Source organism: Microtus ochrogaster, unplaced genomic scaffold, assembly GCF_000317375.1.
Source record: "Microtus ochrogaster isolate Prairie Vole_2 unplaced genomic scaffold, MicOch1.0 UNK24, whole genome shotgun sequence".
In the NCBI taxonomy this organism is placed as follows: Eukaryota; Metazoa; Chordata; class Mammalia; order Rodentia; family Cricetidae; genus Microtus; species Microtus ochrogaster.
Genome location: NW_004949122.1, coordinates 3,318,622 through 3,334,982, shown reverse-complemented (window position 1 = coordinate 3,334,982; position 16,361 = coordinate 3,318,622). Strand labels below are relative to the sequence as shown.

At 45.7% G+C, this 16,361-nt stretch overlaps 1 protein-coding gene across 1 annotated transcript in view; it reads right to left on the bottom strand.

Annotated features, from left to right (window-relative positions):
- Pccb (propionyl-CoA carboxylase subunit beta) overlaps positions 1 to 15,008 on the bottom strand; it is a 47,727-nt gene extending 32,719 nt beyond the window's left edge. The window contains exons 1-5 of the mRNA XM_005367799.2: positions 14,805 to 15,008; positions 12,361 to 12,480; positions 10,858 to 10,926; positions 8,144 to 8,200; positions 4,587 to 4,700 (exon numbers count right to left, since the gene is read on the bottom strand). Of these exons, the coding sequence (XP_005367856.2) occupies positions 4,587 to 4,700; positions 8,144 to 8,200; positions 10,858 to 10,926; positions 12,361 to 12,480; positions 14,805 to 14,987 (543 nt within the window). The 5' untranslated portion in view covers positions 14,988 to 15,008. The remainder of the gene's footprint in view (positions 1 to 4,586; positions 4,701 to 8,143; positions 8,201 to 10,857; positions 10,927 to 12,360; positions 12,481 to 14,804) is intronic.
- Positions 15,009 to 16,361: the final 1,353 nt, after the last annotated feature.

The following is a 16,361-nucleotide window of genomic DNA, read 5'->3' as shown; positions in this document are numbered from 1 at the left end:
TTTTCTTAATTGGGACTGGAGCAACATCTCAGCAGTTAGGAACATTTGCTGAATTCAGATCAGGAGACTTACTCCAGCTCCTGGGGACTCTTCACTGTTCTGAGATAATTATATACTTGCTTCATGAAGAAAACACATTGTTGTGATTGGTGTAATAAAAAGCTGAACAGCCAATAGCTAGACAGGAGGATAAGTGGGATTTCCAGGGAGAAAAGGGAAGAGGAAAAGGAGCCTAGGTGTGTAGGAGATGCCAGAGAGACCTGAAGAGGTTGGACATACAGTACACAGATAACTGAGCCTCTTGGCAGAACAAATATTAATAAAAGCAAATTGATTTAAGTTACAGGAGCTAGTGGCACAAGCCTAAGCTAATGGTCAAATTTCATAATTAATAAGAAGCTTCTGTGTTGCTATTTGAAGGCTGGCGATTCAAAGATAGTCCGACAAGAAAGATTGCTACACTACACCTTCTTCTGGTCTCCACAGGCACCTGGACACATATGGCAGACTCAGACACACACATCCTGAAAAATAATTTTTTAAAAAATAAACAACAAGCTGGGCAGTGGTGCACATCTGATATGGGATTCCCCTCTGTATGCTCTGATTACCATAAATGAACAAAGAAAACTGGCTTGGCCAGGTGCCTTTGTCAGGAAATTTGTCACAGCACTGAGAAAGTGACACCACAACCACAGAGCAACATGCATTTACAGAAATAGCTTAGGAAAGTCACAGTCAGATCCCATATTCAACAAGCAAAGATCAGTAGTCCCTGAAGACTGAAAGGACTCAATTCGTAAGTTACCAGAAAGCCAGACATGGTGGTTTTGGGCCCCCAAAGGAAGTGGCACAATTAGGACCTGCGGTCTTGTTGGAGTAGGTGTGGTCTTGTTGGAGTAGGTGTGGTCTTGTTGGAGTAGGTGTGGTCTTGTTGGAGTAGGTGTGGTCTTGTTGGAGTAGGTGTGGTCTTGTGGCTGGAGTGTGTCACTGTGTAGATGGGCTTTGAGGTCTCGTATATGCTTAACAGATATGGTGAAGGAGGCTAAAGAGATGGTTCAGTGGTTAAAGAAATTGGTTGCTCCTCCAGAGGACCCACGTTTGATTCCCAGCACCCATATGACTGTTTACAACCATCTAAAACTCTAGACCCAGGATATCCAACATCCTCTTCTGTGTGGCGACCGTCCGCCATTACAAGATGGCGCCGGCTTCCTTTCAGGGCGTTGCCCTAAGTTGTTTTTCACATCAGCGCTTCTGCGCTGTTTTGCATTCTTTTGCCTGCTAATCTGCCTAGCAACACCAGCCGTCCAATCCTGTATAGCCTTGTGTAGTAGGCCAGCTAGACATGTCTACACCCTGCATATAAGCACACCTCCTGCCGTGGTCGGGGCCCCTCACCCTAAGCTCTCCCTCAACCAAGCAGCGCTTCAATAAACCGTGATAGAAGAAGGATCCTCGAGTCGTGGTGTTATTCCCTGCTGGTCAGGGCTCGCCGCACTTCTGGAATCCACAGGCACCAGGCACACACACATGCATGCAGGCAAAACACCCATATGAAAGAAATAAAAATTAAAAGTTAAGGCCAGGCGTTGGTGGTGGCAGAACATGCCTTTAATCTCAGCACTTGGGAGGCAGAATCAGGTGGATCTCTGAGTTTGAGGCCAGCCTGATCTACAGAGCGAGTTCCAGGATAACCAAGGCTACACAGAGAGGCCTCTCTCAAGTAAATAAGTAAGTAAATAAATAAATAATGAAGGTTAAATTTTTTTGAAAAATAAAATATGATGAAAATTAAAGTGAACTAAAATGGCCCAACTAAAAATAAAGGGGGGAAGCTGTGGATGGGCACGGCAGCACAGACCTATAACCTCACCAGGTAGTGTGAACTATATAGAGATATTTGTCTTTTAAAAAGGAAGGCATTGGGGATGGGAGGAGTCCAGAAAGCAGTCTCAGGATAAAGGCTTGATCCTGTGTTGTTAATTTCTGGAAACTTTTAATTGTGATGTAATTTCAGACCTCATGTATATTCAAAAAAAAGGGGGGGGGGGGATTAACTGGTTTGATGTGATGATTGGTATTTGTAAATTACTGTTTTTAGAAAATTGTACTGGTACTGTTTCTTGTATATTGATATACTGAATATTGAATATGAGTGTTCCTACCTCTATTTTTGTATAAAAATATGCTTATAACTTTGTCTATATTGTATTGATACATCTACCATATCACAATGTACATTTCTACCTCTGATACTATTTATATAATAACATTGTTTATATTTGATATATAATGACATTGTTTACAGTTGAAGATCATTGTCTTCATATATTGCACAGTCGTTTATTCTTAGTCTTCAAGTTAGATAGGTACTGAAAATTATATGTTTGTCATGTTTATTTTTAGGTTATTCTCTTAGTCTTCAAGTTAGATAGGTATTGAAAATTATGTTTGTCATATTTATTTTTAGGTTAATCAGGTTTTTTAGATACATAGAGATTATATTTAGTATAGATAGTATAATCTTCAGCCTCTTCAAAGAGCTGTAGAAAATGGCCTTTAATCTAACCTAGAATCTTCTTAATCCAACCTAAAATTCTGTACCAACGAGACACAATCACTCCTGGCGACACCACTCTACTCCCGAGAGAACGTTGAGCACCAAAAACACTCCACTGGGAGCTTGTCTTCTTGGCAGAACTGGCCTTTGGGTTAAGAAAAGCACATACCTCAACTACTGACAAAGATACAAAATATCCATAAGTGGATAAAACAGGATTGTCTTATCTTGCCAAGACAGGGTAGGATAGTTATAAGAAAGTTCCTTGCCTTTAATAATGATAGGTCAGTTATGTTAGGCCTTAGCCAAAGTTGGTTGACTCAACATTGCAAACGAGACTTTGGGTGATTGCCCAGGTAGTCAGTTGTCTTTGTCATTTGTTGCACATTTTGGATATCTCTCGTTTGTTAAGTAATATTTATTCCCTTCTCAGATCTTTGACGGAGTTAAAGATTATATAATTGTAGTTACTATCTATATTATTTAGACTCCTTGAGATAAAATGTTTAGCAAAACTTTTGTTCTCAATATTGTTTGTTATATTTATTATTTGTTATTACTATATATAGTTGTATTTGGTTTAGTTCTGTCTTATTTAGACAAAAGGGGGAGATGTAGGGATAGCCCAACCCCCTTAGAGGGCGTGTTCACCTCGGGCTAATGTTTACATATAAATCTGGCGAGCCTGAGCCCTCCGCCCCTTCTGCTTTCCTGTTCTCCGTGGGAACCTGTGGTTCTGTAAGTCTATTTCCCCATTAAAGCTGTATATATTATTACAATCTGTCTACATTCATTTTTGCCGATACAATGGAAAACTTGAAACAGTTTAAGATCTGTCCTGTGTTCTTTGGCCAGATAGCTGTCCCCACTGGCTGTATCATTCTCTCCAGAAATAGATATTTGCATATCACATTATTTTGAAACATCGGAGAGCTAATTGGTGATATTTTGCTTCCTTTAGCTCTTAAGTCCTTCATTGTGTGTTTCTGGGGGAACATTGACCAGAGTATAATCGTAAAAGGAGATTTAACCCTGATCTAGTGCTATCTGTAGTCCTTATCTAGGGGCCTCGGTTATACCCTTAGTAGTTTCCTTTCCTTCTCCGGTTCCTCTCTTTCACTTTTTCTCTTTTCTCCTTCCCTTTTCGCTTCTCTCCCTTCCCCTCTTCTCTCTCCTTTCCTTCCCTCTCCTCCGTTTCCCTCCCCTCCCCCGTTTTCCCCTCCCCTATCCTTTCCTCTCCTCCCCTCCCTTGTCCTTTTCTCTCCTATCTCCTATCCTTCTCCCTCTTTCCTTATACTTTTGTTCCTGACTAGGAATGAATTCAATTGTTATACCGCTTTGATTTTTTTTTTCTTTAAAGAAAAAAGCATGTTTAAGACAAACAGAAGCTGGGAAGCCTCTCAAGGGCCAGAACTGCCTTACAACTTAGAATACCTCTCACACAGCTGCTCGGATGAATCCTGAAGGGTGGTGACCCTGGACAGGACAGCTGTCATTCCTGCAGGGGAGGGAGGCTAGCCCGGGGCTGACTGGAAACTTCCTGGCTCTGGTCTCTGTCAGACCCGCCCTGTCTCTCTCATAACACAGCTCCTAGGCAAACCAGGCAGGTATCTGGAATGATGTGCTCCAAGGCCTTTGATTTGAAGAGATTTCTTCTTCTTTGTATAATCATCCAGAATGTTAAATTAAAAGAGCACTTTTAAAAAATTCTAATTCTAGCAAATCAGTTTACTTTAACATTCCTTACCATGTTGCTCTTGCATCAAAAAAAAAAAGAAAGAAAAAAAACATTTCCAAGTACTTTCTCCTCGTGAGTGACCTTGAACTAATTATTCACCTAACAACTGGCCCTCTATCGATAAGAAAAAGCAGGCTCTGCAGGCACCTGGCAGGTTATCCACCCCTATCCCACCCAGGGTGGCAGTGATGGAGACACCACAGAGGCAGGACGGGGCAGAGGACAGTGTGGAGAGACAGGCACCAGAACACACTCACAGACTCCGGCCGTGAATAGGTTTCTCACCAGGAAGATGTCTGCGTAGCCAGCCAAGGATTCCACCCCCTCCTGGATTCGGGCGCCCCCGGAGTCGTTCAGCCCGATCACTGGAGCCCCTACTGTTAAGGCCTGGTCCATGATCTAAAACGGCATAGAAATCCCATGAGACATCTGCTCTGGTTTTCAAAAGCAGCAGTGACAAAACGCCTTGTTGTGCCAAGAAGATGGCTTGGTGGATACAAGTCAGCAGACTAAGAGGCCACTGCCTGTGCCCACAAGCCAGGCCCAGCCACCCATGCTCAATGAGTCCATTGGAGCCAAATGAATAGTGAAAAGCAGAAAAGGGAGATTTATCAATGTGACCACACAGGAGGAGGGACAAAGGGATCCGGACTTTATGCCCCCACCAAGGCCACCTTCAGGGGTCCTGGTATGAGGAGGGTTTAAATACTAAGAAGTTTGCATATCTGGATAGTCCCATAAGGTGTGGGCCCTGTCCCCCACTCAACTCCCAGGCTCTCCTACAAGGACATCTGTCAGGCTGGGAATCTTTCTCCAGGAGACAAGTCGCTCCTCTGAGAGCCTCAGGGCTTCCGCCATTTCTTCTGGAGACATTCTTGGAGTCCATTCTTTCAACAGTTCAGTAGCTGAAGAGGGGGGCCATGGCGCACAGTGTCTCTTTAGAACACTGGTTCACAACCTTCCGAACGCTGCGACTCCTTAATACTGTTCCTCATGTTGTGGTGGCCCCCAACCATAAACTGGTTTATTTGCTACTTCATTTTGCTACTGTTATGAATCATAACTTAAATATCTGATATGCAGGATAACTGACATGTGACCCACAAAGGGGTCATGACCCACAGGTTGAGAACTGCTGCTTTAGCACATTCAGCCCATTCAAGCAGGCCAAGCACAAGATCACTTAACATAAAAGCCTGGTGAGACCCAAGTTAGATCCCCAAGAACCCACCATGTTAGGTAAGAACTAGCTCCTAAAAGCTGTGTTATACTTACACACACAGACCAACACGCCTCACCCTCATTCTCTGTGTGTGTGTGTGTGTGTGTGTGTGTGTGTGTGTGTGTTTTCCAGAAAACATTTCCCTATATTTTTCCAACCAGAAAGGAGTACCTTGATTTCAACCCCCATAATATCGGGATTCCTAAGGGAAGATGAGAGACCAGCTACCTAACAAAAGCCACAGGTTTTGCATTGTTGAGGCTAAGAGGGTCACACCTGACTCTCTTCAGCGGCCACATTTATTCCCAGTGACTCCTAAGGAACAATGGGTGGCAGACAGAATGGAACAGAAGTCTATTTATGAAAGTGCACATTGGCCCATTAACCTGAGGCAGGTACACTGTGGCAGATTTTCCTCCTGGGTCTACAAGCTTCATGCGCAACAGCCCTAGATGGTTTACAAAGCACATTTACTCCCAGGATCTAAAGTTCTCCAAACACCAACTATACTTAGCATTACTCCCCAGATCATTTCAATCTAGCAGGATTCTATCTGGTGAACTTTTGTTTGATTGGTATCTGGGGTTCTGTTTGTGTTCCTGTATCGTCATCAGCAGAAAAAGGAAGTGACTGCAAGGCCTGCTCACATGAGGCAAGTTTTCTATCACAGAGCTCTAAACTCAGTCCCCTAAAGTGTTTTTAAAATATGGCTCAGTGGTTAAGAGCAGTGCTCTTGCAAAAGACTCCAATTCAGTTCCCAGCATCCAGAGTGGCTCACAACCATCTGTAGCTCCAGTTCTAAAAGATGCAACACCCTCTTCTGGCCTCTGCAGGCACCAGGCACATACAGTACACACACAGGCAAACACTTAAGCACATTTAAAAAAAAAATACTGTCATAGAGTCTTTGTCCTGCTTTTCACATTTTAGCCCCTGGCCTCTCTGCCTAGATCTGAAATTCTATTCTTGGGATTCACAGAATCTCAAGGTAGCTGTGAACGGATATGTGGTTATGATAGTTTGAATGTAATAAGCCCCTATAATCTTATAGGGAGTGGCACTATTAGGAGGTGTGACTTTGCTAGAGGAAGTGTGTCACTATGGGGGTGGGGTTAGGTTTCCTATGCTCAGGATTAGCCCAGTGAGTCAGTCAACTTCCTGTTGTCTGCAGGATGTAGGACTCTCAGCTACTCCTCCAGCACATCTACCTGCAAGCCGCCACGTTCCCCACCATAATAAAATGGAAGTCGTCACCTCAAGCAAATGTTTTCTTTTATGAGAGTTGCGTGGTCATGGTGTCTCCTCAGAGCAATAAAAACCCTAAGACAGTGGTCTATGAACTTGAGCTGGAAGAAGTTTACATTTTCCCCCTGTATTGCTCTAACTCCCCTTCATTTATGAACCACACATGTGCCTTTGCCATTACTAGAAACAGAAGCCTTTGTCACATTAAAGTTGCTGAAATCCATAAATATGTTTCCTCAAGCCTCCTTTGAATTACACCAGTCAGATTCACTACTAAATCGTATTATTTAATGCATTAATAAGAACATATATTAATGAGCCATAGCGGCACACACCTTTAATTCCAGCACTTGGGACGCAGAGGCAATCGGATCTCTGAGTTCAAGGCTAGCCTGGACTAAACAGAGAAACCCTGTCTCAAAAAAAAAGGACATATATGACAATCTTCTTTTGAATGCTTTCAGTCTTTGCAGGCAGAGGCCAGAGTAGAATATCAAGTGTCCTCCTCTATTACCCTCAATCTTATTTTCTGAGATCCTCTTCATGAGGCTCTCTCCATGAACCCAAAGCTTGCTGTTCTGACTCGGCCCACCAGTCAGCAAGCTGCCAGACTCTGCCTGTTCCCCAAAAGCTGGGGTTACAAGCACATAATGGTCATGCTTGGGTTTTACATGAGTGTTGGGGATTTGAACTCAGGTCCTTTTGTTTTCATACCAGATACTCACCATACCCACTGACCCATCTCTCCAGCCCGCAAGCCTTGTAATCGTAGATGTTATTTTATGTGTGAGGAAACGTGACAGGTTCACACATACAATCCTAGCACTTGGGCAGGAGGAGGCAGAGGGACCAAGGGAAGAAAAGGAAAGATGGGCGGGGGGAGGAGAAGAAAAGCACAGAACAAGTGTGGGTATAGACTTTACCAGAGGTCAAGAAGACAGTGCGAAATAGTTTAAGTGAATGTGCTTGTAACCCCAGCTTTTGGGGAACAGCAGAGTCTGGCAGCTTGCTGACTGGGGGGCGGGGTCAGAACAGCAATGAACTAAGACTCCCTTCTAGACAGTACCACATCTTGTACAAATGTGCAACTTTTATAATTTATTTATTTTTATTTTATTTGCATTGTTTTGCTGGCATGAGGGTGTCAGATCTTGGGGTTATAGACAGTTGTAATGTAGCTGTCATATGGGTTTTGGGAATTGAACCCTGGTCCTCTGGAAGAGCAATCAATTGCTCTTAATTATTTAGCCATCTCTGTAGCCCCAAATGTGCAATTTCTTATACCTAGCTCAATTCATTACACCCCCAGAATACTCAGTGTGTGCCACACAAACTAAGGGAAGCTCTGGGTTTATTTTCAATATCAAACACTTACTTTGCAGATCTTTTGAGCATGTGCTCCTGACAGACTGCCTCCAAAAACAGTAAAATCCTGAAAAAACAAAAAACAAAACAAAAACAATTAAACCAGCATGTAAAATATAATGACAAGGCAGAGCTGAAGACCCAGGGAAATGGGAAACTCAACATTGTTAAAGGCATTCCAGACATTGAGAAAAAAAAAATACAACTCTAATATATAGATTATTCCCCAGAATAGTTAATAGGGTATCTTAAAGAGAGTTTGTGTAACATCAGAGTAGTAGTCTTTGCCCTACAAAAATGACTCAGAGCTCTGAGGCAATAACTTAAGCAGGATTAACCCAAATTCCTCCAGTGCCAAACAAGAGCTGCCATTTCCAGATAGTATGTCGAATTCTGAAAACAGAGGAGGAGATGAAAGGCGATCAGAGTCCCCTGGCCCCACCCCATCCCTGTGTCTGATACTGTCACACTAGGGACATCTAATAAGCACTAGCAGCAGGCTAGCTGAGGGGAACTAAAAGCACAAAGGTACCATGTGATTGGGAGGAAGGAAATGGAAGCACACACCTGAAGGGGGCAACCAATGAGGAACAAAGGAAAAGGTGGGGGGGGGCATTAAAACAGGAGTAAGCTGTGGTAAAAGAACTCAAAGAGCTCCCCCTTCACCTTGAGGGGAGAAAGGCTATTCCTCTAAAGAAATGGACTCCAGAATCAGATCATTGGCCTGAAAGAAGGCAAAGATGAGGGTGAAACCCAGAGACTAGAAGCCTGAGTACGGAATGGGCCCTACTGGCTCCTCCCCTCTCTATAGAGCTTGCTGTCAGCCAATGGCCAAGGGAAGAAGGATACTTTTCTGGAAAAAGTTAACAACTCAGAAAAATCACCCTGTTAGTATCCTGGAAAGTGGAATGAGAAGGCAGGTTCACGACACCCCAAGGCCAGGGTCCAGCCTCTTTCAATGTCCATCTTCCCCACTAGCCTCCCCAAACCTGGAAAGACCCCCCCCCCCTTATGAGTCCAAAGCATTTGCTGGAGCCTCTCTTACCCGGTCTGTGGCTGCCTGTCCCGCCCCATTCTACCTATAAACTGGCGTCTTCAGAATGAGAGCCCTGTCTTCATCATCTCCATCTCTTCCCACTCCCACTTACTCTGTGAGCAGAGAAGGCGCTCGAAAGTAGGATGGATTTGAATTTAGCGGCCTTGAGTAGTCAGACATCGTGGCCAGAAAACACAGTATCAATCTTTGTTCCATCATTTCTATGCTTCCTTATTTATTAACTTTTGCCCAGCCAGCTCATAAAAATTGAGAGGGAAAAAAGTAATCTTCAACATTTGGCAGACCCAATAGTAGAAAAATCTATTATGAAATAACACACAAAATACCCTGCTTCTGTTGCTGCCGTGACGCACTAACTCAAGAGTCATGGACCTAAGCCAACACTCTGCTCGCTCACATCCTGTGGTGCAGAAGCTCCCTCCCAGGGACCGCACTGGGTTGCAACCAAGATCAACAGGTCTGTGACCTCTCAGGCCTCAAGGGCAGGCAACCTGGTGACCTTTCCGAAGCTTCCAGCCACGGCTGGCTCCTGGTCCTCCTCCCCTAGAATGCTTCTCTATTTTCAAAGCCTCACGTCTCAGGTGGAGTCCTCACACCGCAGTATTCTGACCTTTCTTCTGGTTTTTGTTTTGTCTTGTTTGTTTGGTTTTCTTTAGGGGCGGGTAGTTTGGGTTTTTTGTTTGTTTGGTTGGTTGGTTTTGGTTTTTGAGACAGAGTTTCTCCGTATAACAATTCTGGCTGTCCTGGAACTCGCTCTGTAGACCAGGCCAGCCTCTGCCTCCCCAGTGCTGGGGTTAAAGATGTGTGCCACCATCACCCAGCCACTCTTTCTTTATTTAAGGACCCTTGTGATTACATTAGGCCACCTGGGTAACCCAGGCCACACTATGCTAAAGTCACTTGATCAGAACCTTGATTCTTCTCTACCATGACAGGTAACGCACAGCTCTGGAGATAAAGATTTGGACAAACAGGGCTGGAGGGAAGCGACAGCAGTTAAGAAAACTGGCTGCTCTTCCAGAGGACCCAGGTTTGATTCCCAGCATCAACATGATGCTTATAACCACCTGTAATTCCACTGAATTCACAGAGACACTCTTACCTCTGCCTCCCGAGTGCTGGGATTAAAGGCACGCGCCACCACCGCCCAGCATAAAATAATTTTTAAAAAAGCAATTTGGGTACGACATAGCTTTATTCTGCCTACAAGGTCTTCCTCGGGTCTCAGTGTATGCCAACTTCATCCCTCTTGATGGAACTTCACAAAATGTATTTGGATACTTTAAAAAAAAATCCCAGAGCTCAGGGACCAGTGCTTTTAAGAATCAATTTTTTCTACTCAGACTGCATCTGGATCCTCCACAGCCCAAAACTATAAGCACGATTTCATTCCCCCAAATTGTTTTCTTTTTTTGTTTGTTTGGTTTTTTGTTTGTTTGTTTGTTTTTTCAAGACAGGGTTTCTCTGTGGCTTTGGAGCCTGTCCTGGAACTAGCTCTGTAGACCAGGCTGGTCTCGAACTCACAGAGATCCGCCTGCCTCTGCCTCCCGAGTGCTGGGATTAAAGGCGTGCGCCACCATCGCCAGGCCCCAAATTGTTTTCTATCACATATTTTGTTCCTGGCTCTACCTTGCAGGAAAGCCTCATTTGCTGGAGTTAAGACATACCTGACTGAAGACATAAGCCAATCTTCCATTGATTCGGCCCCGTCCAGTGACCACGCTATCTCCAGGAAACTACCAGACAAAGGGAAACATATAGGTCAGAAAACCCAAATACTTCTGTGTTGTTGCTTGTTTTTTTAAGACAGGGTTTCCCGGTGTAGCCCTGGTTGTCCTGGAACTTTCTCTGTAGACCAGGCTGGCCTCAAACTCACAGAGATATACCTGCCTCTGCCTCCCAAGTGCTGGGAATAAAGGCGAGCACTTCTGCCGCCCGGCCCAAATATTTCTTTATAGTGAAGTTGGCATCATGGCTTAACTAAAAACAAAACACCAAAGTTTCTAAGGTTCAAACTAAAAACCAAAGCAGGGTTTAGTCTCGAGCACACCAAAATGAATAACTAGAATTTTCAGAAGAAAGGTAATATAACCACGAGGTTCCCAGGGACACCACTGCCACTTACTCTGAAAGGGACACACAGAAAACATAGCAGAGCTAGGCATAGTGGCACATGCCTGGACTCCCAGCCAAAACTAAGAAGGGAGAATCATTATAAGTTTGGGGCCAGCCTTGGCTGCACAGTAAGACCCTCAAAAAGAAAGAGTAAGAGCTTTCTGAGCAGCTTCTCTGATATCACACATCCCTACTCAGACCATTCTTCATGCAAACTCAGACATTGGTGTGCCCAGAATGGCTCAGACAGACCCTGCCGAGTTTACACCTTTGGTCATAGTCAGCAGATGTGCAGAAAATGGGCCCAAAAGTGAATCCTAAGAGCTCCATGAACCCACAAACAATTTTGATTTTGCTGACCTTAAAGATTGCCAGGTATAACTGATGCATGCCCATGATTGCACACCCAGGTGGCTAAGACCAAGGAGACCATGAGCTCAGGGCTGCCCGGGTTACACGAAGTTCTAGGGTAGCATGTGTGAAATAGTCAGGCAAACTGAAAAAATAAAACAATAAAAACACCTAAACATAAGCCAGACAGTGGCAGTGCATGCCTTTAAACCTAGCACCAGAGAGGCAGAGGCAGGCAAATCTCAGAGTTCGAAGCCAGCCTGGTCTACAGAGTAAGTTCCAGGACAGTCAGGGAAACACAGAGAAACCTTGTCTGGAAAAACAAAACAAAAACCCCCACCTAAACACAAGGCTAAAACTTAAGAAGTATCAAAAGCAACAACTGGCCTGCATTTAGATAAGGGTCTGGTTCTCAGACCCATCTGAGAGATCCTCCCACAATCCTCCCTCCAACCTTGTCGGTCTGTATGAGGAATGGAACCCACAATCAGTGCCTTGGAAACTAGGTCTGAGTTCGACTGCAGAGAGTATACACAGCCTCCAACACTCTTCTGCAGGCAAAGGTGAAGTAGGAGAGAACCTGAAGGCCCCTCAGCCCTTCTCCAATGCAACTGAGATAAAAGCTCTATCGACTCTTTGTTCTGCTGGGAAGGCTAGCAAGCTACAGGAAGTGTTCACACCGCCACTGGAAAAAACAAAGATACCTTATTCTTATCAGCAGCCATCCCAAAGTCGGCACATCTGTGTTCCACAAACATGTCACTCTCCACAAAGCTGCCGGGGTCCAGCAGGAGACTGATCCTCTCCCTGGCAGTTAGCTTTCCCTACAACAAAAGACCAAGTTAAGGTAGGTAAGACGTGTTAGCAGGAAGGCCAGAGTTGCCCCCGTGTAAAAGGCTCCACTGTCCGTCCTGCACAAAGTAGACAGGTGATAGCGATAGACTTTGTTCTAGCCAGGACAGCCGGGTAGATGCCATGCTCAGGAGCCACCTGCCGTGGAAAGTAAATCAAAGGGTGGAGAAACAGATGAAGACAAGTGGGGGTAAAGAGAGCCTGACCCTGAATTGCACTGGGAACCCTGAGTAGGAGTAGGGAGGAAGCTAAGGCAGGCTTCGTGAGGGTCAGAGAGTTAAAGGTATGTTCAACCAGGCACAACCCCTCCCTCCAGTTCCCAGCCTTCACCCCAAGGCACTATCTATTGCCTTCTTCTATCCTAAATAAGAACCCCTGCTGGAAGACCCCACAGCAGGGAGCTGCTGAGTAAAGGGAGAGGGGCCAGGTGCTGGGGAGTTTGTTGGGAGGGAGAGTTTCTCAGGTTGGAGGGCATTTGCTTTAAAGACAGAAAAGAAAAAATGGCCGGAGATACAGTTCAGTTAGTAGAGGGCTTGCCTAGCATGTGCCCTAGGTTCAATTCCCAGTACCACACAGACTGCATACATAGGGTAGTGAACGTCTATAATCCCAGAGCTGGGGAGGCAGCAGAGGGATCAGAAGTTCAAGGTCTGTATGAGATCCTATCTCAAAATTAAAGAAAATACTTCTTACAGATGAAGTTGAAACCCTCAATCTATCAAGAGCTTCCACTCCTTAGGCTCCCAAAACCTCAGCTCTTGAGAAAGTCCTTAGCCCCTGTGCTAAAACAGCACATACACACAGTAAACAACAAACAACCCTTGGAATTAGTTATCTTAGGAAAGCAGTGAAAGCCAATGAGGTTGCGGAAAACATTTAACCTAACGACTATGGATAAAGATAGTGATAGATTTGAAAATATTCATACTTTCTGATCCACTCGTAGGAAACCTGTCTTATGGAACTCATGAAAAATTTGCTTAATGACAGCACAAATTGGCCTCTCAACTAAATCAGCCCTGACTGCTAAAAGCAGCTCTCCAGGCCTATCTAAGGGTATCTGGATCTGCTTGGGGAGGAATTGAGCATTGGACCCTGATAGAGGCTTTCCCAGGAAACGTGTTAGTCCTTCACCAGGACCCCACGGGAGTGAGGGAGAGCCTTAGACCTTTTTCAAACGGTAACTCAGGAAATCTGCAGCAACCTTGGGCCAAGATTTAAGACCCAGTTCACACCTTTAATCCTAGTGCTCGGGAGGCAGAAGCAGGGGGAAACTGTTCAAGGGGGAACTTGGCTTATAAAGCAAGTTCCAGGACAGCCAGAGCCGTCATTACGCAGAGAAACCCTGTCTCAGAAAATCAAAACCAAAACAAACAACAAAAAGCCCAGCTTTTGCCACACTTGAGTAGGACTTCTGTGCTCTTCCCAGGGAGCGCTTTCCTTAGGCAAGGTACCTTCCTGCTAACTCATCCAGCTCTTTGTCTAGACTCACCAGGCAAGTCTGGCTTCAGGTCTAGGGTCACCTCTTCCAGCCTGATGCTTCTGCTGCTAACCGGCCTCCCCAGCTTATCTCTGAAGCTCAATTGTGGTTCTCGCCCGAAGATCCAGGCAGTGTGTCAGTGCCTCAGGTGCCCACTCTGGCCAGACTGCAGAGTAGCTGCGAGTTTATCCAAAGCCCACCTGCTTCTTACCCAGTTGATCATGCTGAAACTCAAGAGGCCCACCTGACTTCCTAAGGCACAGGTGTCACAAAAGTCCCTGCCATTACGGAGAACCCCACTCCTGGATAATGTGAATGTTGTCAACCGATTTTTGATACTATGAGCCTTGGTTTTATTGCTCTCCATCACAGAAGAAACAAACAAACCTGCCACAACTCTTTCAGACAACAGGAAAATAATGGGGTCTTTTTAATTAATTGAGAGGCTACCGCCGATTAGTGAAGCAATCTTATTCTAGTAAGATGTGAGAGGCATTATTCTGTTTAAAATGATTTCTAGAGACTAACTTTCCCAAAAGTTCATAGCTGCTAAGGTGGAGCACTGCTGGAGACCGGTCAGATCCATCCTTTCATCCAATCAACTCCCACCAGCACTTGGGGACCTTGTAAGCACACAGAAACTGGTCCTCTGCTACCCACCCCCGAGGGGGCCCTAGGCTCTCCAGGTGAAAGTTCTCGCCGCGCCCCTCCCAGGCACGGTGCCTATTGGCTGGGAGGCCACGGGCGCCCCGAGCCCGGCGCGCTGTGATAGGTCGCGGGCGGAGAGGGCGGGGCGCCCTGGCGCCCCGGACTCACTCGCTTGTGCTGCGCGTCGATGCGGCGCTGGCCTCCGCCCTGCAGCGCGGCACGGCGCTTGTTGTCGATGCGCTCGTTTACTGCAACCGGCTGGCTGCAAAGGCTGCGGGTCGCGCTGCGGACGCCGCAACTGAGAACCCTGAGCCTCGCTCCAGCCGCCGCCGCCCGCACCGCCGCCGCCATTTTTACTCTGCCAGCGTGCCACACCGACCAGCGCACCTGAGGACGCATGCGCGGAAAGCGTGGCCATAGCGGTGTGCGCCTGCGCGTCGTCGCTGGGACTAGAGCTCCTGGCAGCCACGAGCTTTGTAGTCCAGGCCCAAGGAGGTTCAGTAGGGCTGTACCGGCAAATACCTGCTTTTCAGATCTGTGCCTATGTTGCTGCACAGAACAAGGACTTAATCCGTGCTCTGCAATAGCCATCTTGACCCCCAGGCTTTGTCGACCCACTCCTCCCAAAAATGAATAGATAATAGGCTCTATCCAACTTTTACCAAATGATGTCTCAGATTTTGCTTTTACAACTTAGCCAAGTAATCATTTATATCCAGATTTCACAAGGACAGAACTAGGTTTGATGGAGCTAAGATTGAAATTTTTTTGTGAGCTAGGTACTGGACGCCAGAGCCTTTTGAGAGAGTCTCTTAAAAGGAAGGGGAGCTGAGGAGCTGCTCAACTCAGTGGTTAAAGCCATTGCCAACACAAATATGAGAACTAGAGATGGGTCCCAAAACTCGGTACAGCCAGAGTAAGAGTGTCTGTAATGAGGTTGCCTAGGTGAGATGAGAGATAGAGATGACAGAATCACGGGAATCTCACAAACCAATCAACCTGGGAAATACAGTAGCAAATCAGACTCACAAAAGGAAGGTGACCAATCCTGGTTGTTCTATGGCTTCCACATGTGCACACCCAAACTCTGACACGCACAAAGTTTTTTTGTTCTTGTTGTTTTTAAGTTCGTGACACTTAGAACAGAGATGTATACCTTTTCAGGGACCATTGCTCAAAAGGGGTTTGCAGTGGGGAGAGGGGTTGGCCTCAACTCTCAATACAACAACAACAGGATTTACTGGGTTGGGGGTTCAATGAATGGAAAATTAAGAGGAAGCAGTAAGGGTATGGGACAAACTTAAGGTGTGCTTTGTTGAAGTCAAGCCAGGGTGCTCAGATGTCACATGGGGGGCAGTGGAGACCAAACCTTGAAATATTGGGGGTGATCACTTATCAAGGGTTGAGGATTCTGGCTTAGCCGACAGCAGGATTCTTGGTAAAGCTGCACTCTATAGGAGAGGAGCTGGGAGCCAAGGTCAGCTCTCTCCAAGGGGAGCTCAGTAGAGCCTGACCAAAGTTTGGTCAAGGAGAGACTCCTGTCAACACAGCGCCTGTGACATTACTGGGGAGCAAGCAGAAAAAGTAAACTGCAAATGTTGGGACTCTGCCCCAGACCTACTGAATCAGAAATGGGGGGTGAGGCTGCTGACCTTCCTTAAAAAATGACCTCCAGTTAGCTCAGATGCTAAAATCCAAGAACCCCTGCTCCAATGCTTGTGAAAG